The 24,899-nt window shown below is 37.5% G+C and overlaps 1 protein-coding gene across 5 annotated transcripts in view; it reads right to left on the bottom strand.

The window, feature by feature from the left end:
• The window catches only part of LOC132122152 (sorting nexin-29-like), a 185,921-nt gene that overhangs the window by 115,618 nt on the left and 45,404 nt on the right, over positions 1 to 24,899 (bottom strand). For all 5 annotated transcript variants that reach the window (XM_059532089.1, XM_059532087.1, XM_059532088.1 and 2 more), the window contains one exon: positions 9,218 to 9,324. In XM_059532089.1, coding sequence (XP_059388072.1) covers positions 9,218 to 9,324 — 107 coding nt within the window. The remainder of the gene's footprint in view (positions 1 to 9,217; positions 9,325 to 24,899) is intronic.

Raw genomic sequence — 24,899 nt, forward strand, 5'->3', positions numbered from 1 at the left:
CTCAGCGAGCGCATGTTGCGCTGAGCCCAAACCAGGAGGCATTCCGTCAGCCTGCACAGGTTTCGGGACCCGAGACCGCCCTGGCGATTTATGTAGGACACCACGGACATGTTGTCCGCACGGACTACGACGTGGTGATCCTTGATATGGGGACAAAAGCGCGTCAGCGCGTTCTCCACTGCCAGCATTTCCAGGCAGTTGATATGATGGAGCTTTTCCCGTTCTGACCATAGGCCAAAGGACGGTCTGCCTTCGAGCAGCGCTCCCCATCCCGAAGTGGAGGCGTCCGTCGACACCATTTTCACACTCGGGGAAGTCCCCAGGCTTACACCTGATCGGATTACACCCGTTCGCTGTCCAAGGTGCTAGAGCCGCAACACAGCTCTGATCGACCTTGAAATGCAGCCGGCCAGACGCCCACGCTCTGCGCGGCACCCGAGCCTTCAGCCAGAACTGCAGGGGGCGCATGCGGAGCAGGCCCAGCCGCAGAACCGGAGATGCTGAGGCCATGAGACCCAGCATCTTTTGACAGTGTTTGAGTGACACGGTCGCGCCGCAGCGGAAAGAACTCGCTGCGCGCTGAATGTCCATCGCGCGCTGTGGTGACAGCCGTGCCGTCATGGAACACGAGTTCAGAACTATACCCAGAAACAGAATCGTCTGACTGGGGTTCAGCAAACTGTTCGCCCAATTGACACTGAGGCCGAGCTTCTCGAGGTGATCGAGTAAAACGGCCCTGTGGTCCACGAGCTCCGCTCGTGATCGGGCCAGAACCAGCCAGTCGTCCAAATAATTCAGCACTCGTATGCCTCTGAGTCTGAGAGGAGCGAGCGCTGCATCCATGCACCTCGTAAACGTACGAGGAGCCACGGAGGACTGTAAACTGGTATGCCTGGCCCTCGAAGGCGAATCTCAAATATCGCCTGTGGTTTGACGCTATCTGTATTTGAAAATACGCGTTCCTCAGATCTATTGACATGAACCAGTCCCCTCTGCGAATCTGCGCGAGGAGTTTCCTGTTCGTAAGCATTTTGAAACTGCGTTTCATCAATGCCTTGTTCAGCTGTCTTAGATCCAGTATGGGCCTGAGACTCCCGTCTCTCTTGGGCACCAGAAAGTATCTGCTGTACAGCCCCCCCCCCCTTGCTTTGAGCTTGAGACACAGGCTCTACAGCCCCTTTGCTCAACAGTTTTGATATTTCGGCCCGAAGTATGTGTGCTACTTCTGTTTTGACCGTAGTTTTTTGACTTCTCACTGCCCGAAGCTAGCAGAGAGCGCGTGTCCTCTTCCCCCGACGCGGCCCTGAGATCGACTTCCTCGGACGACGCGCCGGCAAACAGCGGGCGCTGCCCACCGGGAAGCGATGCAGGGGGGGGCGGTGAAGCAGGGCGAACCGACGAGCTCGGTTGAGCTGATGACGGTTCCGGAATCCGCTGGAAGCGATGCTTTTACGGCGCCTCAGCGCAGCGGAGAATGCAGGCTCAGAGAAAAAGGCAAGGCGAGTCCTCAGAGTCACCATGGCAACAGCTCGCAGTGGGGGCATCCGCCGTCAGCGAGCGCGAGCGCTGCATGATCTTCACCCAGGCAGGAGACACAGATGACGTACCGGTCTCCCTCGCTGAGTGGAGCTCTGACGAGCCACAGGAAGGCATCTTAAAAAAGACGCGAGCTCTTTTACGAGTGTGTGTCGCAGGGCGAACACACACACACACATAAAGAACAGCTTGGATATAACAGAATTGAAAGGATATAGGCGCCGGATAGCGCAGCAGGAACGGCAGTGGAAGGCGGCGATGCCAGCAGCTTCAGAATGGCTCGTCCTGCTGATGTGCTTTCTCAGACGGCGCTTGCTTCCTCCGTGATCCAGCGATGCGTGAGCTTCGCTGAAGAGATGAAAAATCAGGTGAGTCAGCCTTTTCGAGCTCCTTTTATAGGTTGAGCCACACCCGTTTCGGCAGGAAGTGGCAAGAAGGGCGCGAAGCCCTTATTGGTCTGATGTTGCATCAGCCCGTGCTCGAAAGGCTGTGCAGTTGCCGCAGAACAAGCCAATGAGCGAACGAGCCGTCTCGCCTATGGCTGTGTACTGCTGCAAATGCGCTTTACAAAAATACAAAATTAAGGATAATTTTTTGCTTCAGTATTTCGTGAAAAGAGACTTTTCCCGTAGCGTTTTAGCTAAGACGCAGTACGAGAGAGCTCTCGTAAGAGAACTCCTAATTTCCTGCTGATTAATATTTAGTAAGGTGTTTGTTAAGTTTAGGTATTGGGTAGGATTAGAAATGTACAATATGGTCATGCAGAATATGTGCTATAAGTACTAATAAACAGTCAATATGTAAATAGTAGGCGTGCTTATGAGCAACTAGTTAATAGTTAGAATCAGTCCCTATACTTGTGTTACAAAAAAGACAGTAAAGCAATAAATATAAAAAAAAATATTTATTTCCAATAATTGCTGTTGCTTTATTCATTAAACAATCCTGAAGTGTTAAAAATTGTTAACATGTTTTCAACACTTATAATAAACTAAATGACTCTTGAGCACCAAATCAGCATATTAGATTTGATTTCTAAAGAATCATGTGACAAAAGACTGAAGTAATGGCTACTGAAAATTCAGCTTTGCCATTACAGGATTAAAGACATTTTCAAATATTATAATTATTACACTAAAATAGAAAAACATTATAATAAATTGTACGGAACAGGAACGATACTGGACAGCCCTGATACACACAATATTATAAGAATTCAGATATAAGAAAAAATAAGGAGATTTAAGTGTAGACAGTGCTGTTGATTATAATCTCAATTTAAATTTATTTATAAAGCACAATTACACACAATTACAACTACCGTTGACCAATGTGCTGTACAAAGTAAAAACAACAAAATCACAGATAAATAACACAACATCAAACCAGGACAACATCATCACCTGTCATATAGTATAAGACAGATCAAATAAAAAAGTTTTTAACTTAGATTTAAATGATGAAAGCAATCTAGTTTGATCACATCACAATGTCTGATTGCTAGTACTTTACATATATCATATCTAAATGCCAGCCATGGAACACAGTATCCAAATATGAACAACATCATTACAACCAGAGCAAAAAAGGTTTCCGTGTCTACACTGAATGAAGTCTGACTAGTGACTTACACTTACCAATGCAGAAAACTTTGCCAACAAAACATAAATATACTATTTTATTCCTAATGTGTTTCTCATAATAGGGCTGGACGATAAATCACATGCGATGTTTAACAACAGCTCTGTGTAGTTAATGCTGCTCCATGTGAAAGTGTGGAGGTAATGAAGATTTACCGCTGATTACAGAACCGGCTTTACTGACAAGATGCGCATTAAATATCACATGCGATTTATCACACAGCCCTATCTCATAATATGGTAAATGTCGTGACCAACCTATTGTGCCAAATCCAGACGGTATAATGTGAGCAGGTGGTGCTACGAGGTGGGTAACAGCTATGGAGTTCTTGAGTCTGGTCTCCTCCTTGCACAAGGTGTCCTGATGGACACAGGTGGCCGCTAGACATAACACTTCTGTAGCAATGACCACTGGGCCCAGTTTCTAATGCACAAACTTTAATTAGACCACCACTACAAGGACGCCACACCACATGGACACATTAATCCCTTTTAATTTGTTAACCCTTTTAATTTTAGTTTCTTCAAGTCGTGGAGACGTTGCCACAGTATTTCTGGATTTAGTCTTTCTCCGTTTCTTCTGTTGCTTAAAGGGTTAGTTCACCAAAAAATGAAAAATATATCATTAATCAGTCACCCTCATGTCGTTCCAAACCTGTAAGACCTCCATTCATCTTTAGAACACGGTTTAAGATATTTTAGATTTAGTCTGAGAGCTTTCTGTCCCTCCATTGAAAATGTATGTACGGTCTACTGTCCATGTCCAGAAAGGTAATAAAAACATCTTCAAAGTAGTCCATGTGACATCAGAGGGTCAGTCAGAATTTGTTGAAGCATCGAAAATGTGCTTGTTTTCATCAGAACGCACATGTCTTTCAAGCAGCATACAGCGTGGTGTTGTGCATTTTGACCAGTTGATGGGAATAGCATTCTTAAAATGCATTCCAAATTCTGAATAATTTTAATGTATAATTATTAGGTTGGGAGCTGGGTCTATACTACGCAAGCTATGATGACTTTCACCTATGTCTGGATCGCATTACTGTAGTGTGAAAGTACATTAATATAATGTGGGGAGCACGAATCTCTCTGCTCGCGCACGGGAACTGGGCGCGCTCTCAGATACACGTTGCTCTTGTAAGAATTTTCTCTGGGCTCGCTCAGAGAGTATGCCTGCACTTAAAACGTGTTCATACATGCTTACTTTAAGCGAAGAGGAGAGATTTGCGATTGCACTGAACACGTTTTAAGTTCCCGCGCGCGAGCAGAGAGATTCGTGCTCCGCACATTATATTCCACGCTCGAGGAGAGAGATTCGCGCTTGGGCACATTGTATTCCGTGCACGGGCACATTATATTCTGCGTGCGAGCAGAGAGATTCATGCTCGCGCATTATATTAATGTACTTTCGCGCTACAATAATGTGCTCTCGACATTTGACAGGGAAATAACGCCATAAAATAAAGCCATATTTTGGAAATGGAGATGAGCCACTGGTCTAATGCACCACCTGTCTTGAGAAACCCGTTCTCAAAGACTTAACGTTACTTTTAATCATTATTTTATTTGGGTAATACACATATTCTGAATGCCTTCGGCAGAATTCAAATGAGCCATTTTAATCTAGATTAATTCCAAGATTACAGTGAGATTAATCTAGATTAAAAAAATTAATCTATGCCCACCACTAATAATTATTCAGGGTATTTAGAAGTTCCCACGATAACAATATCATGCATATTCATTACCATGATATATCGCATTACCGAATACCGCCACATATCTAGCCAAAACACAATCGAAAACAAGCCATGACACAAATGAAACAAGCCACAACACAATGGAAACAAGCCACAACACAACGAAAACAAGCACAACACACCGGAAACAAGCCACAACACACCGGAAACAAGCCACAACACACCGGGAACAAGCCAAAACACACCGGAAACAAGCCACAACACAACAGGAACAAGCCAAAACACACCGGAAACATGCCACAACACACAGGAAACAAGCCACAACACAACAGGAACAAGCCACAACACACCAGAAACAAGCCACAACACACAGGAAACAAGCCACAACACAACAGGAACAAGCCACAACACACCGGAAACAAGCCACAACACACCGGAAACAAGCCACAACACAACAGGAACAAGCCAAAACACACCGGAAACAAGCCAAAACACACCGGAAACAAGCCACAACACACCGGAAACAAGCCACAACACAACAGGAACAAGCCACAACACACCGGAAACATGCCACAACACACAGGAAACAAGCCACAACACAACAGGAACAAGCCACAACACACCAGAAACAAGCCACAACACAACAGGAAACAAGCCACAACACACCGGAAACAAGCCACAACACACAGGAAACAAGCCACAACACAACAGAAACAAGCCACAACACAACAGAAACAAGCCACAACATAATGACAACAAGCTGCAACACAACAGAAACAAGCCACAACATAATGACAACAAGCTGCTACACAACAAAATTAGCACAACTCAACAAAATTAGTCCTATGCATTGTGAGATTTTGTTGTGTTGTGCACTACTGGGCCACCATTTTTTTTTTTTACCTTGACATTAAATTACAAAAAAATCTAATGCAACTGCTGACAATTTTGACATCTTCCTCTCATCTAAACAGCATAGTCAATCTTTCAATATGTTTTTCTATTTTGGAAAGTCACAGAAAGCCATTTCTTTATGACTGCACATTCAGAATGGTACAACTGCCATTTTGTTTTGGTTTTCTGAGATTAAGAAAAAACCTTTCTAAAATATATTAACTGTAAGCATTTTAACTATAATCGCCAAGCCCTAATGACAAATTACTTAATCTGCCACACGCTGTTCTGAAATGCCATCATCAGTGAGCAAGTGAAAAACAAGCAGTTATGTGAGTCAGTGGTCTCAATGTAATGCTTCATACAGTCTGATGTGACACTAGCCAAAAAAGTCCTTTAATTATTCTAACTACCTGACTGGAGTCATTAGCTTGTACTCACCTGGAGCAGTGAAGCAATCACTGCAATGATATTCCTCTACCGCCGCACTTGACTGCCAGGTGTCATAACCTTTAAGAGACCTTCAGGTGTGAAGACTGTAGAGCAGAGGTTCAGTAAACATGCTGACCCTGTAGTGATGATCACACATCACATCTCTAATGAAGACTCGGATCAAAGAGGGATTTTCAGTAGTTTTTACCATTACTAGGACCTTTGCTGCTCAAAACAGAACAGATTTCCAGACTTCAAAACACCTTCAAGAGGTGGGGATCCTCTTATTCATCACAGGTTGCCCATTCAAAATCATTCAGCCACGAAGAAAGAGAACAGTTCATAAAAACCTGTGGCTAGTCTCCCTTCATTTTCTTCTAAACGTCTTTTTTACAGTCACAATGAAACAGAAGTAGTGACAGATATTTTCTTTCACACGGTGACACATCTGAGTGTAACAGATTATTGAACAATAAAAAATATAAAGTGGTTGGTTCTATATATATCAGTTGTTAACTGAATTTTGACATATTGGTGCTGCACCCAAAAATGAATGAGAACTTCTTGTCGATTGTGGATGGTTGGAGTTTTGATGGTTGTAATATTTTTATTACAGAAATAAAAGTGTTTCTTCGTGAAAATGTTATTTTCTTTATGATAAGATTACTGGTTACACTTTATTTTTCAGCACGTGTACTTACCTGAGAAAGTACTGTAATATAAGGTTACTACAAGGGTTAAGGTTAGGTTTAGAGGTAGGTTAATAGCTAGTTTTTACCCAGTTACTGTAGTTATTGAAATTACTATTTAAGTACATAGTATTTACATGCAGAACAGAACTGTAAAATACAGTGCTATACCAGATTATTCTTAATAAGAATGAACAAATAGATACTTCTACTAATAATAATAATAACAATAATTCAAAAGAATATTCCAAAATTCCTGAAGAAATTCTTGACAAAGGTGTCATTAAATATCAACATGAATAAACTTTCATGTAGTCTAATGAAAACTTATGACTGAAAAAAATACAAAAACTACATTCTCTTACAAATTGTAAGATTTCCATTAGTGAATTCACAGTACTAAAGAGTCACAGTCATAGTCCAAAATAATTTAATTGTTTTTAAATAATCTGTTTAACCAGATGGTTAAGAGGGATAATTCAGCCAAAAATGAAAATTCTTTTCCATTCAATTCCATTGACTTCCACTATAGTCCACTATGACTTACAGTGTCTTTCTTTACTCAGTGCAAATCAAGTGAGTTTCTTCCTGATCTTGGAAGTACAGGATATTAGGCCAGCTTTATTTATTTTTTTCAAAAACCTTTTAACAATCTCAGGTCTATTATTTCAACTCATTGTTTGTTCCTGTTCTATGCCAAAGCTGAGAATCATCCCCTTATCCCCTTTAAGCTTAAATTTGATGTAATCACTCTCATTTTAGAAGACTACTTACACTACTATAAGTTAAACTGAAAGAAGACCTCATCAACCTTGCGAAGTCACTGGTGTTTAAAAAATATGAAAATAAAAGATTATTATTAAATGTATTTATTTTACTTATACTTCACTTAAGAAATGTTATAGGAACTCACTTGCTTGTATATGCCAAACTACCTCTTGCAGAATGTTTCATTTTTCTTCCACAGTCCATCTGACGTCACAGCACAAGAGCTCACAGCAAAACAGGCAGTCTGAACACTTTCTGTGCCTGGAATCCCACAGGGCCATTATCTGGTGTGTGATAGTATTACAACAGCTTCCAAGACAGAGGAAGAGTATTCCACAGTGATAATTTGAAAGAAGACTGGGAGAGGAAGTGTGTGGGTAGCAGAGAGAGAGAGAGAGAAGATGCAAGGCTCCTTTGGTGTTACTTCAGAAGAATGATGACATCTTCAAATCATCTGATGCATTTAAGATGATGTAAGTACACACTTACAGTGCTTCTGTCACACGTGAAACATGCCAGTATGCTTGACTGTACACTTGTGGCAGAAACAAATAGTGAAATCAATCATTTAAATAGATTTATAGATGTACACACAGGTCTTTACAGTATATAATTTCTCACAATAACTCACAAATGCAGTCAAGAATACCATTGCTTTTACTTTGTTTAGAAGCAGAACTTTAAAAATATTAATTTAGCTGCATAAATACACCACAAATGGAATAAAACTTCTATATGGTCCATATGCACTGCTGCTCTTGTGGAAACTGAAATAAATATGCTAAATTTGTCAGCGGAGAAAAATTGCAACTCTTTTACATATCCTGGCAGAAGCAAAAAAGGATGCCTGCTTGCCAACCAAAATTGAATAAAGCCTCCACAGATCTGCATGTAAATGTAAAAACTACAAGGAGGGCAGTCTTTACACCCATGTTTGAAAAACCTTATTGAGGCCGACAGCTAAGCAAAAGGACCCATAAATAAATGACTTGTTTAAAAATACACACTACTATAAAAACATAAATAAGTTAAAAGATACTCCCCCAAAACATAAGTAGAATATGAAGTTATTACAGCAGTGTCAATTATTTCTACATCCTCCATTATATAACATCCAGCCAGTTCTGTAGATGTTCGACAAGTCAATATGTGTTCAATGCAAGTTTAAACCAAAACAAAATGTTTTTTTTTTTTTACATTTCAGTCCCTTTTAAAGGCTGCATTTACACTGGCACAAAAGTAAAATATTTTTTTTGGCTCACATCTGACATAGATTTGTTACACACTCGTAAACACAAAAATCCACACAAGATCCTTTTTTTGAGCCACTTCCAAATGTGGTTTTAAAAAAAAGATACAAATCCAATATCGGCATGCTGTATACGCTGGCATTTTACTAGAGCCCGACTGATATATCGTTTTGCCGATATTATCGGCCGATATGAGCCTGTCGCCGATATATCGGTATCGGCGAATATGCTGCCGATATGAACGTTTTTTTTACAGAACATAAAATACAGATAAAAGTGCTGCATGCTTTGGTAGCTCCAGTACTCACCTCAATGAGTTTACGCTCATAGTTGGCAGCCAGCTCCTCTATATCAGCTATAGATCGATTTTGTGGAGCTGGAAGGGGACTGTCACAACTCCTTCGAATGGTTAATGCTGGGAACAAAACGTAATGCACATTAGGAAGTGCAATCAAATGACAAAAATTCAAAACAGCCCTTAAATTACATAAAATACATATAAATATAACCTTATATATATAAATGTAAAAGGATGTCATTGTTTAAATGTTAAAATACTACCTCGATTTATTGTGCATAGTCAAATAAAACTGTGTTACAGTGGTCAATTTCCAGCACAACCAATGGCATGAGTTTGGGGTGGTATTATCTGATGAACATCGAAGATGATGCAGCATAACATATCTGGAAACAATTATTTTTGCAATCTGCAGTTTGGTTACCCTAAAGGTGAAGAAACTACACACTTCAGCTTTATGGCAAGTTACAAAGATTTAGTAATATGATTATGTCTTGTAAAAGTTTGGGAAAAACAATAAACTCTGAGATGCCCGTTGTTCACACCAGTAAACTTGGGCTTCCTCCAGTGCTGTGGAACTGTAGCCTTTAAATCCGGTGTAATCTAGTTTCAGTTGAGCTGCCTGTGACGGCTGAGATCCGCTGAGTTCATAAGCAGCAGAACAGAATCTTTTACCAATTGAAAACTCAATTAAAATCTGCAAGTTTTCACAACACAAATGTTGCTTATGGCACCACAGGACAGCAGAGACGTGGAAAGCAATAAGAACATAAACCCAACCCTGGACTTGGCCGACTTTCAACAGAACAGCTGTTAGACTCTCTCATTTCTTAATTCTCAAAGGAGAAAGAAAATCCTGATATTTCAAGGGCGAAAACAAAATTACATGCAAAATGTTTTCTTTTGTGAAAAGCTAAAAGATGGTTTGGACCAAGCGAGGATGTAAAAGTCACAATTTGACTGTCACTGATGTTCTTAGTCAGGGCAAAAGCAATTTTGCAAGCTAAAAGCCTAGTGTGACCACATCTTAACACCAATTGGCTGATAAAGGGTGGCTGGATCATCAGAATAGTGGAGATATGCACACAAAGGTTCTGGAGGGCACGAAGCTGCTGGGGTAAAAATAACGGCAAAGAGGAGGTGGTGCTCAGCTGAAAAGTTTGTCATAAAGCCGTGAAAAAGTCTATGGAGTACAAGTCAACAATCCTGGACATTATCAGCTCACCCGCACACAGCCGCTCGCCACTTCAGTGCCGAGTCTTATCAGTGCTCTGCCAATAGTCTACGTGTCCCACTAACTCACACACTACTACTGTCAGCAAGAGTGGACTGCACTCAAATCACTGGCAATGTGCAGCTCAACCTTGAATTAAGTCCACCACAGTCATGCATGAATGTATTAATAACAAATACATTTATATATAAATGTTGTTTGTGAAGTTTATCACACTGTTTGAAACGGGACAACTATACACAGGAGTTTACGCTGTGTCAGAGAATTTTTTTAAATTCGGACACGTCACAGCAGATTTCACATTACATATGGAGGCCAAAATTCAATAATCAGTTGAGAAACTGATGATCAACTAAGAAATGCAATTCAACTAAATGTGGACCACAGGTTTATCAACCACTTTGTATAAGCTTATGGGGATCCAAATAAACAATAAACAACAAACTGAGAAATAAATAAATGACAAACTGGATCATCATTTCAATTATTAATTTTAAAGGGTGGATAAATCAACACTAGAATTGTACAATCAAACAATAAATAAATAAATATGAGTCAAAAAAAATTATACAACTGCAAAACGATATTACATTTTTATAATTAACTAACTCTCTATTAACGATTTCATCACAATGCAGTAAGCAATCTACTGTCAATCAATGCTCCAATGTAATACAAGCTGACATTTGTTGAGGCTTATCGTGTATAAGGCTTAAAAAGTTATTTGCGTCATTGTGATCATAAAGTTATACAATTTCTAAATTGTAACTACAGATTAGATGTGTGTATATGTAAGGGTAATTTACGTTAAGGCAAAAGTTATATTTGATTGCTATGCCAAACAGAAGGACACCTAATAGCAGTGGACCTCATTTCTGTTGCCTTCATTGACTAGGGCATGTTGGGAAAATGTATTTGTTTTCAGGTATTAGACTGTAAACACCAACAACAGCTCCCTGAATTAAAGAATAGATCCACTCGGTCTGGGCTGCCCTGAGAGACTCATACTGTGGTGTGGGTTATCATTATATTTTAATATTTTCTTTATGAAGTTCAGATGGTTCTTTTCTAACCCCAATTCAAAAAAAGTTCTTAGAGAACTTGCATTTCAAGAAACCAAGAGGGGGAAAAATCTTACAAGTCTACTATGTGAGTGAATGAATGTAGGTTTGACAGATATATGCAAAATTATTATCTGTTTACATGGTGAAGACAAAAAAAAGAAAAAACTAAGAGAGTTAATGAGAGTGTTGATCAAAGTAATCTCCATCCATTTTCCCATCACCAGCAGTCCCTTCCTGTGAGACAGCTTGAGATAGCAGCGTATCATTCCATCAGCGATCTCTACTAAGTACAGGACACAGTCAATTTGACACCCAGACGTGAAATTGCATACCAAACACTCCTTGCACCTTAGAGGGCAAACGCAGAGGGTTCTGAAGAACAAGTTTGCTTATAATCTTCCAACTTACACTTCTGAACTCCTCATTTCTCCATCAACATCTGACCTCAATCAGACTGGAGAAATTAGCCAACAATAAAGTTAGCCATTTTTGTGTAATTTTGAGTTTGTCACAGAAATTGTTATAATATTTCCCTTGAGGGAATTTCTAAATCTACATATGGCGCAAACTGTTGTTGACTGGCTGTTTTCTCCTGCAATAAGAAAGGCATCTGCTGTGTAATCAGGCCACTGAATAAGCAGCAAACATCTGAAATATATATATATATATATACACACACACACACACACACACACACATTAAAGAATGAGTAAACATTGACAATAATGTCACACACACATATACATATTCTCACAAAAAGAATCAAGATATTTGACTTTCGGATAAGATTTAAGGAAAATGTAAAAAGTTCATGCTACAGTGATATAAAATCATAAAAGTAGGGCATTTAAGTAGAAGCATGCAATGGTAATCTCAAACAATTTATTGAAACAAAAGTTAACAACAGTGGTGGGTTTACCACAACAAAAAATGTTAATGTCTCAATAACTTGTCATGCGTCCTTGAGCATTAATAACAGTCAAATATCCCTAACTTTTTGTGAGTAATGTATTTGTGTGTGTGTGTGTGTGTGTGTGTGTGTGTGTGTGTGTGTGTGTGTGTGTGTGTGTATATATATATATATATATATATATATATTTAAACACACAGGTGCATCTCAACAAATTAGAATGTTTTGGAAAAGTTCATTTATTTCAATAATTCAACTCAAATTGTGAAACCTGTGTATTAAATAAATTAAATGCACACAGACTGAAGTAGTTTAAGTGTTTGTTTTTAATTGTGATGATTTTGGCTCACATTTAACAAAAACCCACCAATTCACTCATCTCAATAAATTATAATACTTCATAAGAACAATAAAAAAAAAAAAAATTGTGAATTGTTGGCCTTCTGGAAAGTATGTTCATTCAGTGTACATGTACTCAATACTTGGTAGGGGTCCCTTTTGCTTTAATTAATGCCTCAATTCAGCGTGGCATGGAGGTCATCAGTTTGTGGCACTGCTGAGGTGGTATGGAAGCCCAGGTTTCTTTGACAGTGGCCTTCAGCTCATCTGCATTTTTTTGGTCTTGTTTCTCATTTTCCTCTTGACAATACCCCATAGATTCTTTATGGGGTTCAGGTCTGGTGAGTTTGCTGGCCAGTCAAGCACACCAACACCATAGTCATTTAACCAACTTTTGTTGCATATGGCAGTGTGAGCAGGCACCAAATCCTGCTTAAAAAAAAATCAGCATCTTCAAAAAGCTGATCAGCAGAAGCAAGCATGAAGTGCTTCAAAATTTCTTGGTAAAAAGGTGGATTGACTTTGGTTTTCAGAAAACACAATGGACCCACACCAGCAGATGACATTGCACCCCAAACCATCACAGACTGTGGAAACTTAACACTGGACTTCAAGCAACTTGGGCTGTGAGCTTCTCCACCCTTCCTCCAGACTCTAGGTCCTTGGTCTCCAAATGAAATACAAAACTTGCTCTCATCTGATAAGAGGACTTTGGACCACTGGGCAACAGTCCAGTTCTTCTTCTCCTTAGCCTAGGTAAGACTCCTCTGAAGTTGTCTGTGGTTCAGGAGTGGCTTAACAAGCGGAATACGACAACTGTAGCTAAATTCCTTGACACGTGTGTATGCCTTGACCCCAGCCTCAGTCCATTCCTTGTGAAGTTCACTCAAATTCTTGAATCAATTTTGCTTGACAATCCTCATAAGGCTGTGGTTCTCTCGGTTGGTTGTGCACAGCACTCTGTGAACATCCAGCTTCTTTGGCAATGAATGTTTGTGGCTTTTCGTCCTTGTGAAGGGTGTCAATGATTGTCTTCTGGACAACTGTCAGATCAGCAGTTTTCCCCATAATTGTGTAGCCTAGTGAACCAAACTGAAAAACCATTTTGAAGGCTCAGGAAACCTTTGCAGGTGTTTTGAGTTGATTAGCTGATCGGCATGTCACCATATTCTGATTTGTTGAGATTGGTGGGTTTTTGTTAAATGTGAGCCAAAATCATCACAATTAAAAGAACCAAAGACTCAAACTACTTCAGTCTGTTTGCATTAAATTTAATACAGGAGTTTCACAATTTGAGTTAAATTATTGAAATAAATGAACTTTTCCACAACATTCTAATTCAGTATTTTGTTTACATAATATCTGTGTGTACTGTGTATATTTATTATGTATATATAAATACACACACATGCATGTATATATTTAAGAAAAATTTTATGTTTATATTTAAATATATAATATAAATTATATGAATATAAATATATACATGTAAGTATTTTCAAAATATATACTGTATGTGTGTGTATTTATATATACATAATTAATGTATATATAAAAACACACACATTTAAGACCCTGAACCACAAAACCAGACATAACCATTCAAAGTTTATCAAAAAAAAAAGAAAGAAGAGAAAATCACCTTTAAAGTTGTCCAAATTAAGTTCTTAGAAATGCATATTACTAATCAGAAATTAAGTTTTAATATTCACGGTAGGAAACAAAAAATCTTCATGGAACATTATCTTTACTTAATATCCTAATGATTTTTTGGCATAAAAGAAAAATCGATAACTTTGACCCATACAATGTTTTTTTTGCTATTGCTAAAAATATACCCCAGCGACTTAAGACTGGTTTTGTGGTCAAGGGTCACATATATTATTTAAGTGAATACTTTTATTTTGGATTCGATTAATCACGATTAATCGTTTGATATATATATATATATATATATATATATATATATATATATATATATATATATATATATATATATATATATATATTAGGGCTGTGCAATTAATCGAAAAAATTATTTGATTTTGGCCTCCAACAATTATGAAAATACAATAATCGAGATAAAATGATTATTGTGCTCCATTCCGCCCCCTTTTGCAGCACTGCACTTTTGTTCCTCCATAAAACCAAATTTCCCATGCAAATCAGTAAATTCATGTCACGTGACATTTGCAAAATGTCATTTGTTTTGATAAATTTATTTATCAAAGTATACTGATTATTTTAAAAGCGTAAAAGAGAACTTGCGCTGCTCCTTAGGAAGAGATATGCGCTCAGAGACGGAACAGAACAGAACATGTAAAGTCATCATTTAGCTCAATGTGTGCACCTTAACAGTAATATACATGCAAAAAGTGTCAAAATGCTGCGCGTGGTGATTATTCATGTATACATTCATCGGTCATGTAATAAATGAACGGAAAGAGTTGAGAATGAAAATACGCATTTAACAGTAATTTGGATCTGCGCGGCTCTTAAAGTGACAGTGGGCTATGTTTTATTTTACATTTGATTATTCATTTCTATAGCAGGCTGTACCACGCCACATGAACTTTTTCACATAAACTGCAATAAATACAAAACTAGAGCCAAACTAAAACATAAATGGGACTATAGTATAGTATAGTGAATAATGAAATAATCATACTGCTTGAGACTTGCATAAAAATAATTAAAGCACAGTTTGTTTGATTTGTATCTTTTTATTCTATTGTATTTGTCCTTTGCTTTTTTTTATTATGGACAGTTTAATTATTTTCAATAATTTGAGGACTTTTTGTTTGTTTGTTTGAAATTCTGCTGGTCTCTACGTACAATGTAGACGTCATACTGTAGCAACCTTATTTACAGGAAATACATATTTGATATTTATCACTATCTTTAAATAAATCACTCATATAAAGTTTTGGTCATATGGCTCCCTCATAATCGTGATTACAATATTGACCAAAATAATCGTGATTATGATTTTTGCCATAATCGAGCAACCCTAATATATATATATATATATATATATATATATATATATATATATACATACATACATACATACACACACACACACACATATCTGTTTGATGTCTCTATATATCAGCATGGCTGGGATTCGCCGTATGCAAAATCCTTTATATCCAATATTTATATCCAACACTTAATTTTTTATTATATCCAACACTTAACTTTTAATTTTTTAATTCAAGAAATTAAAAGAGAGATTACTAAGCAACATGGTAATGCTATGCCTTACAAATTTTCATAAGGAGATGGAAAGCGGCCAGTGTTTGATCAAGGAATCCCTTTTTTAGCAATTCGGTTAAAATAACCAGACCTGATTTAGCTTGTAATCTGCCAATGGCTTCCTTGTAAGAATTCTCATGCTTTTCTAGATCAGTAAGAGAAAATAAGCAATGAATAAAACCAAAATAACCTTGGTTCTGGAAAAAACCAAACAAACTGATATTTTTACTTTGACAAAGCTTGATCATTTGCATAAGCTTGACCACCTATATATCTTAGAGTCAGCATGTGTAATGGAGTACATCAAACAGAACAAACTTCAGTTTTGTTATTCTAAAGTGCACCTCACCAGTAAAAAAAATCTTCTAAAACATTAGGAAAAAAAACTACAAAATATCACCCTCGATATCCCACTTGTCCTCACATATAGTTGTATAGTTCTTTAGTATAAATTTAAAAGTGTATACTTGTGTGTATTTGTGTTATAATAAAATCCTCATTATTCACATTAAGATCAAAGCTATTAGCTTAACTTGACCTGATAACGTCAGCTGCACTGAAAACATGGAACCAGCCTTGTTGTGGCTCATTAATCGTGAAATTCTCAAAACATCATAGGCTAGAAGCCATAATGAGGATTCAAATCATCCTCCCCTACCCTTCAGTGGCCTTAATATAACCCATGAATGACACATTCATTGATGGCCGGTTATAAGAGTCACCACAAAGCCATCTCGACTTGAGGTATACAGAGTGCCCCTAAACCAGAGCTTTTGGGTCATTTAGCTCATCCTGCTCTGCTTAAGTGAGAGGGGTGGTGGGGATGCTTGTTTTTATTAGTGGAAAGCTACATTATCGGACACTCAACAATCTAGTTCCAGTCAGTGTAATTGACTGCCATTTCTAAAAGTCAATCTAATTGCTTTTTCATTATTGTGTTAATAGTCCTGACGGTGTTAAAGGGAAATCCCCTCCCCATGAGAGGGACCAGAGCCTACAGATGATTAATTTGCCTCTTCGCCGTAATTAAATGCACCTCGCTGATAAACTTGCAGATGACTAATGACAAATGTTAAAGTAGGTCAAATCAATTATTTCAACATTCAGTCACCAAAAAACAAAGCAAAACAAGTAGTCTCAAGAGGCAAAATTAGGCAAGTTATTGAATGTGGTAGGGGAGTCCTACATAACGTCTGAATACCAATCATGGAATCATGCCCAGATAGTTTTTTTTATTTTTTAGTCCATCAGCCCCAAGGACTGATGACTTGAGGAGAATGTGGGAAGTACCTTTGAAATACCTGAGAAGTGGTTTTTGTTTTGGCCTGATTTCAGACGTCACACCAGTTCGTTTTAAATTTTAAGTGTATCCTAGACTAACAATCTAGGCTCACTGGAATATATGACATTCCAGAAAAATTATGTTTCTTGGACGTTCTACGACACTTTCACTACGACACTTTTTTAGCGTCACTAAAAACGTGTTCAGTTTTATCCGAAACAAGATACATTTGAATCTAAAAGCTTTTTATTACATTGATTGCAGTACGTATTGCACCAGATCAGAAATCAACCAGTGGTTCTAAAAATAATCAACAATATTTGAAAATGATGTACCACCTACACTAAACCCTATCCTAAAACGAAGTGTTAACAAAAGCAAAAATATGATAAAAACATATTCACTAAAGCAACTATATCGCAAGTGCAATTCTGTAGCAGATGAGTGACCTATGTTAAGTTTCCTATGTTAGTAAAGCTATATATATGAAAATATATTAACTTACAAACCATTTGCTACTGTAAAACATTCTGAGACCATAGCATTATATCGTGCTAGGACCCATACAAAAATTAATATTTATTAATCAATCATCTGCTCCAATAATCATAATTTGTGTGGAAAGGAATAAATGTTGTTTCTTTAGTATACATTTCAGCTGGAAACTTAAGTACATTTTTGTGGAGTTTTACAGAAACATATTTCAAATATTACATATAAAAAGTGACCAATTATATGTCAAATTATTTATATAAGTACACAAATATAAAAAGGTTATGTATTTATAAAAAAAAGAGAAATACTTAAAATTGACTATTTTTGTCAACTATTTACACTGTTTGGAAAAAGTAATGAGAATAATAAATAAAATACTAAAAAAATTACATCTTTCATATTTAATCAAAATTAATTTACATCACCTACGCATAAAGTCCATAAATTACGCTGAGCTCCCTTAATGTCTGGTCAGCTCTTTATACCTGCTGCAGTGATGGCTTTTCCTCGTTCAGATATCAGGGCTGTTATTTGCACGTTTACGAGCTGATATCTTTATTGCCTACTGAAGCGCCGTCAAAGGTTTAAATATTATTGCTTATCAATTTGAGCCCAACTGAGATGCAGAGGATATTAGTGAAGAGAATCATGCAGATCCCGCACAAGCATGATTTTTTGTGTTGTGTTTTTTTTTTTTTTGTTGTCTCATACTTTTAAACACACTGTTATTTGTAAATGCTATTGCTTATGTTAGCTTTTAATTTAAGTTTTATCCTGATTAAAGCTTTAATACAATACGGCAACCACATGTGCGTCTATGTTGGTGTTCAACCGATATTTAGCATTTTGCAAATATCGGCACCGGCCGATAGGTTTTTCTGCTTGGCAGATGTGTTCGAGGTGGTACTTTTATTTTGATGTCGCTGAGAGAACACAGTCCTCACACTCTCCCTCTTGTCTACTGTTGTTATTATTAGTTCTGTCTAATACGTATAGAAATCTGTCTTATAATCAGATAGAACGGTTAAACAAAGGAATTAATGTATTCAGAAAGTATTATAACAACTGATTTTATATTATTAGTAATAGAAAGGCATACATTATAATACCTTATCATTTGCCATCAGCATTAAGCAAATATGCATTTATATAATTTAAACAAATCTTTGAGCGACTAATGAACATTTAATTTCACAAACCTTGCAAATTTAGTCAAATCCAGCTGTGAGATCTTGTGAAGTGTGCATTTTTCATCCAGCATGATCATGTATTCTGTGTGACGGACGCGTGTGAATTGAAGGCTTTAAACTTTAAACTCATGTTTTCTAATTATGCTGCGCTTTATGCATCTGCCCACTATCATATTCATATGATTTTCTCTGTGTTTTATATGTAAAATGAGTGTTAGTGTCAGCTATTTTTACGTGCTCCCCTAGTTTTCTTTCTCTTCTCTAAAGCAGCACAACATGGCCTCGTTCCCCTTCGTTACATGATCATGGGGGCAGGATTTATCTGGGTTTGTGATGTCACAAACCTGGGAAGTAGCTAGTTGTAGTCCCTACGAGCCATTTTTGTAGGCATTAAACTGCCATAATTTTAAAAGGCATCTCTGTTTGTATTGAACTTTCAGCGTCACAACTTTGCAGATAATGTTCATGAACAAACAGCAACATTACACACTAACGTTTATAAAGGTAAAATCGCAATCAACCACCCCTTTAAGTACAGCTTTAAAAATATACTCAAAAAAGTACAAGTACCCGAAAAAAAAATTTAATTACAGTAATGCAAGTAGTTGTAATTCGTTACCTCCATCACTGCGTATTTTAAGTTTTTTCCAATGCAAGTGATTGTGCCGGCACCTCCATGTCCAGCAAAGCGCACGTTAGGTCCTCTCCACACAAATGATTGGATATACGTCTAACAGCGCACATTTATTTAGGTTATATATGCAGGGCTCTAAACAGAATAACTTAATATAAATTATCTATATAAAAAAATAACTTAATTAAAGTGAAATTTAAAAAATCAATACTGAAACTGCAGTCATATGTATTTTTGGAGAGCATGTATATTCTTTGGAGAGCATGCAGAGAACCTAGAGTATTCTGAAGTCACATCATGAATCATGAATCAAAGTTTAAACTAACATTGTGATATAACTGAACTTTTCTATATCTATAGATTTTATTTTAGGCAAAAAAGTGATTATTTGAGAAAGCTAAATTGATCAAATAAAGGCTGTGATCAACTAACTGGCTGCCACTGGCTGCTTGGACATTATTTTAAAAAAAACTAAAACTTACATGTAACAAACAAAAAAATGTTCCAAACGTTTTTCTAAATTAACTTAAAGAAAAAAAAGTAACTAAATATAATCACTTCATTACATTTCATAACAAAACTGAATTAATATAATAGCGGAGACAACAGTAAGCCGTTTCTGGAGGAGGGAAAAAAAAAAAGAGATGGGCTCAGGCCAAGAATTCTGAAGAGCTGTCGGAAAAGGGCCTAGATAGGGTCTGAGCATCTCAGGCAAGGGCCGGGCTAGGACTTATATTTTAGGCCTGTGCAGGGCTCTAAACAGAACAACTTAAAATAATTTACCTATATATATATATATAAAAAATGAACGTAATTAAAATGCTAAATACACAAAAAAAATCAATACTGAAACTGCAGTCATATTTATTTTTTCCTCAATCACTACTGGTTCTTTGGGGAGCTTGCAGAGAACCTAGAGTATTCTAAAGTCACAACATGAATAATGGTTAATTTACATAAATCTATTCATATACAACCCGAATTCCGGAAAAGTTGGGACGTTTTTTAAATTTTAATAAAATGAAAACTAAAAGACTTTCAAATCACATGAGCCAATATTTTATTCACAATAGAACATAGATAACATAGCAAATGTTTAAACTGAGAAAGTTTTATGCACAAAATTGTATGCACAAAATGAGCTCATTTCAATTTTGATTTCTGCTACAGGTCTCAAAATAGTTGGGACGGGGCATGTTTACCATGGTGTAGCATCTCCTTTTCTTTTCAAAACAGTTTGAAGACGTCTGGGCATTGAGGCTATGAGTTGCTGGAGTTTTGCTGTTGGAATTTGGTCCCATTCTTGCCTTATATAGATTTCCAGCTGCTGAAGAGTTCGTGGTTGTCTTTGACGTATTTTTCGTTTAATGATGCGCCAAATGTTCTCTATAGGTGAAAGATCTGGACTGCAGGCAGGCCAGGTTAGCACCCGGACTCTTCTACGACGAAGCCATGCCGTTGTTATAGCTGCAGTATGTGGTTTTGCATTGTCCTGCTGAAATAAACAAGGCCTTCCCTGAAATAGACGTTGTTTGGAGGGAAGCATATGTTGCTCTAAAACCTTTATATACCTTTCAGCATTCACAGAGCCTTCCAAAACATGCAAGCTGCCCATACCGTATGCACTTATGCACCCCCATACCATCAGAGATGCTGGCTTTTGAACTGAACGCTGATAACATGCTGGAAGGTCTCCCTCCTCTTTAGCCCGGAGGACACGGCGTCCGTGATTTCCAACAAGAATGTCAAATTGGACTCGTCTGACCATAAAACACTATTCCACTTTGAAATAGTCCATTTTAAATGAGCCTTGGCCCACAGGACACGACGGCGCTTCTGGACCATGTTCACATATGGCTTCCTTTTTGCATGATAGAGCTTTAGTTGGCATCCGCTGATGGCACGGCGGATTGTGTTTACACAAAAAATAAAATATTGGCTCATGTGATTTGAAATTCCTTTAGTTTTCATTTTATTAAAATTTAAAAAACGTCCCAACTTTTCCGGAATTCGGGTTGTAATATAAATATATCAGTAACTTAAAAAAATATCAACCTATTCCCATTTTTTGTTTATAAAAAAGTTTGAAAAAAGAAGCACTGTCACAATTACAGCAGAGATAACAGAGGACAATATCTTTGGACAGTGGGGGGCTTGGATTCAAAAAGCCATCACACTAATCTTTGCAGCCTTAAAGTATAAAATGCAGGGAACTAAGCCAGATTTTGCATTTGATTAGTATATTAATCAGTTCCTTTAATCATTCAATGATGGCAAGTGTGGTGTGTGCATAAAGTCCTGATATCCCCATCTGTTTATAAAAAGGTTGGGTTTCTGTGACATGGCCACATGCAAAAGTCCTCTCCTGCCCCCCGCTACTCTTCTTTTCAAATTGTTGATAAGAGAAAGCCTTTCATTTCCTATCAAATGAGATGTGCTCTGTTCCTGATAGAAAGGGAATTAAAAACCAAGCGACGGGAGGGCAAAATAGACGAATCGCCATCACAGCATGCTATTAGCAAGTGTAATTTAGACATTTCCTATTTTGAGCTTTGGGAAAGAGTGCAGAGGAGGCCATATCTTACTTGGCAGAGGGCCTCAGTGCTAGTCTGATGCTATCATGCTCTATTATGAGAGCTAGCTGCCTGACACTGGCTACGATAGTCTCCTCACACTCCCAGCATTCATCAGCAGGGACAGAGAGCACGTTCTTTGGGAGGGAGCTGAAATGAATCCCGCTGGAGAGGCCATCAGTGTGCCACCTCTGACCCACAGTAATATCCCATGAGCAGAAGACAGCTACACCTCAGTCCCCAGGGGATTCAGAGGCGGCTGGCTACAGGTTATGAGATACGAATTCAGTTGTTCTAATTTCAGTTCTTGAATTCAGTCATCTAAATCATTTGTACACATTGGACACAGCACCGACGAGAGTAGTTTACAACGTGGGCTGATCAATCACTGTGATTATTAAAATGATTTGAATATATAATATTTCAAACTTAATTTATTATAGTGATGGCAAAGCTGAATTTTCAGCAGCCATTAGTAACATCTCGTAACAGTATAAATCATTTTTGATTCAGCTAATACTGAATAAATGTGTTAAAACAGTAGTGTGAACATTGATTCCAAATGCAGGAAGTACTGGTACAGTATATTTTGAAGTGGGGGCAACATTTCTTCAGAGAATCTGAGGGAGCTCTGACAAAAAGAAACCCGTTGTTCAAAGAAAACGATCAAGGATTATTTTTTTACCTTCCCCCAAAAAAGTTAAAGCTCCTTCAGCCTCTCAAAGTTTGGGGAACTGCAAAAGAGGAAGTTTTTTTCAACAACATTTCATATTTCCCTGCAGCACTGACGGTTGGTACTGTATGTGGAATAATAATGTGCTATTTTGATCAAACCCCTTTTTTTCAAGAATTTAACATTGTTTCTAAAAAAGAAAAACCAAGTGTGCTACTATATACAAAATCAAAATATTTCATTGCTAGTTTACAGATATTTTAAGAAAAAGCAAATATACAGTCTCTATAATGGGACTACTTGTGCATTAAAAAGGTAATTGCATAACTCATTTTTTTATTTGAACTATAAATCGTTCAGGTAATCCCTAATGGCTTAATTTAGGGTTATGCGGGCAAGGACCCATTCTTTTAAAGTCATATTTCTATTACATCACCTTTCCCTTCAACAATCAAATATAGTACTAGAGTACGTTTTAAATAAATACCCTACTCTCTTCCATTGAGTGAGCAATCTCATAAGCATCTAGTGGGGTTAAACATAATGATCAAGAAACCCATTAAAGGATGGGCTGTAATTACCTAACGACTGGTGTCTCCCCTGAAGCAAATGACAGTCAGCATGTAAATCACAGTGACCACAATCAAGGACAGAATTTACATGAAGTACTTCTCCGTTCCAACAGGCATCACATACAGTGCTGTGGGCTTTTTCATCTTGTGCTACCTGAACTGAGACACCAGCATATTAAAAATGACACCTTCACTAACCGAACCAGCTCTCAAATACTCAGCTCACAAGCATCCACCTCACATCTAATTTCCAAGCAACCCGCAATTTAAATTTAACAAACATGTTCAATCAAAGGTGTCATGTAGCCATTATTTCCCCCAGCCTTAGTTAGAATATTAATGTAACTAATAAAATCAAAACATTTCAAACAAAAATTCAATCTGTCAGTGAATTATTTTCCTATTGTTGAAAAAGAATGCAAAATGAGTCAGAGAACACCTATCAATTTCCATTAAGAACATTTCCTGGCAGCAGATGGCAGAGCCATTTTCCATCTTTAAATCATTACGAATAAAGGACCACAAGGTTACCACAAAGCAACTTCTGAAAAAGATGTTATTCTGTGCAATTTCACTGAGAATCACTTTCTCCCTGTGAGCAGATTACAGTCCATCCACACTAGAATGAGCAGTAAACTCATAGCTGCTCATTTCTCAGAGCATCTTTATGTCATGAATCTAAATACCCAGAGGCTCTCACCACTGAACAGTCAAATCCAAAAACATAATCTAGAGGAAATGTATGGTTGTAGAAATTAGGTCTGTGACGTAATGACTCCTCATGTCATGCACAAAACAATTCAAGGGATAATTCACCCAAAAACGAAAAAAATGTTGTCATTATTTACTCCAAATAGTATGCTCTATGCTGTATTTTTTTTAATGGTCTACAATGCTTCAAAATAAATAATATTTAGATCCAGTCCAGAGTCCAAAGTTTATATGATAATAATGCCCTTCCCAAAAAAAAAAAAAAAAAAAAACATTCTCTGAAGTCTACAGAAAATAAAGTCCAATAGAACTGTCTCAAACTGTTCACAGATATTAAACTAAAAGGAACTCTTGCTCAATTAAGTTCTGTATTGTGGAACATTCAAGGCTGAGGAAGGACATTCTCTTGCAGGAAATTGAGGCAACCTTCTCCCCTGACATCTATGCAAATACACAAATAAGCTTCAACATGCATATCCGATTTAATCAGCCAGCCATCTAATTACCGTTCAGATTAAACTGCCATTAGATATTAAGTCACCAGTGGCAAAGTGTTATAAGATTGAGTATTGTGATGCGAACTTTAGATCACTGTTCCCTCACAGTCAAATAGCACGTATTTCTGATAAACCTGAGCCGGGTGTGATTAGTCATCTCAAACAATGAGTCCGAACCCAACTGACCTCAAGCATTTCAATACACAAGCTGTCCTACATGATCATCTGATTTGGCAGCCCATGAATATTTGACCTTGAAA

The sequence above is a fragment of the Carassius carassius genome, chromosome 40, assembly GCF_963082965.1.
Source record: "Carassius carassius chromosome 40, fCarCar2.1, whole genome shotgun sequence".
Taxonomy (NCBI): domain Eukaryota; kingdom Metazoa; phylum Chordata; class Actinopteri; order Cypriniformes; family Cyprinidae; genus Carassius; species Carassius carassius.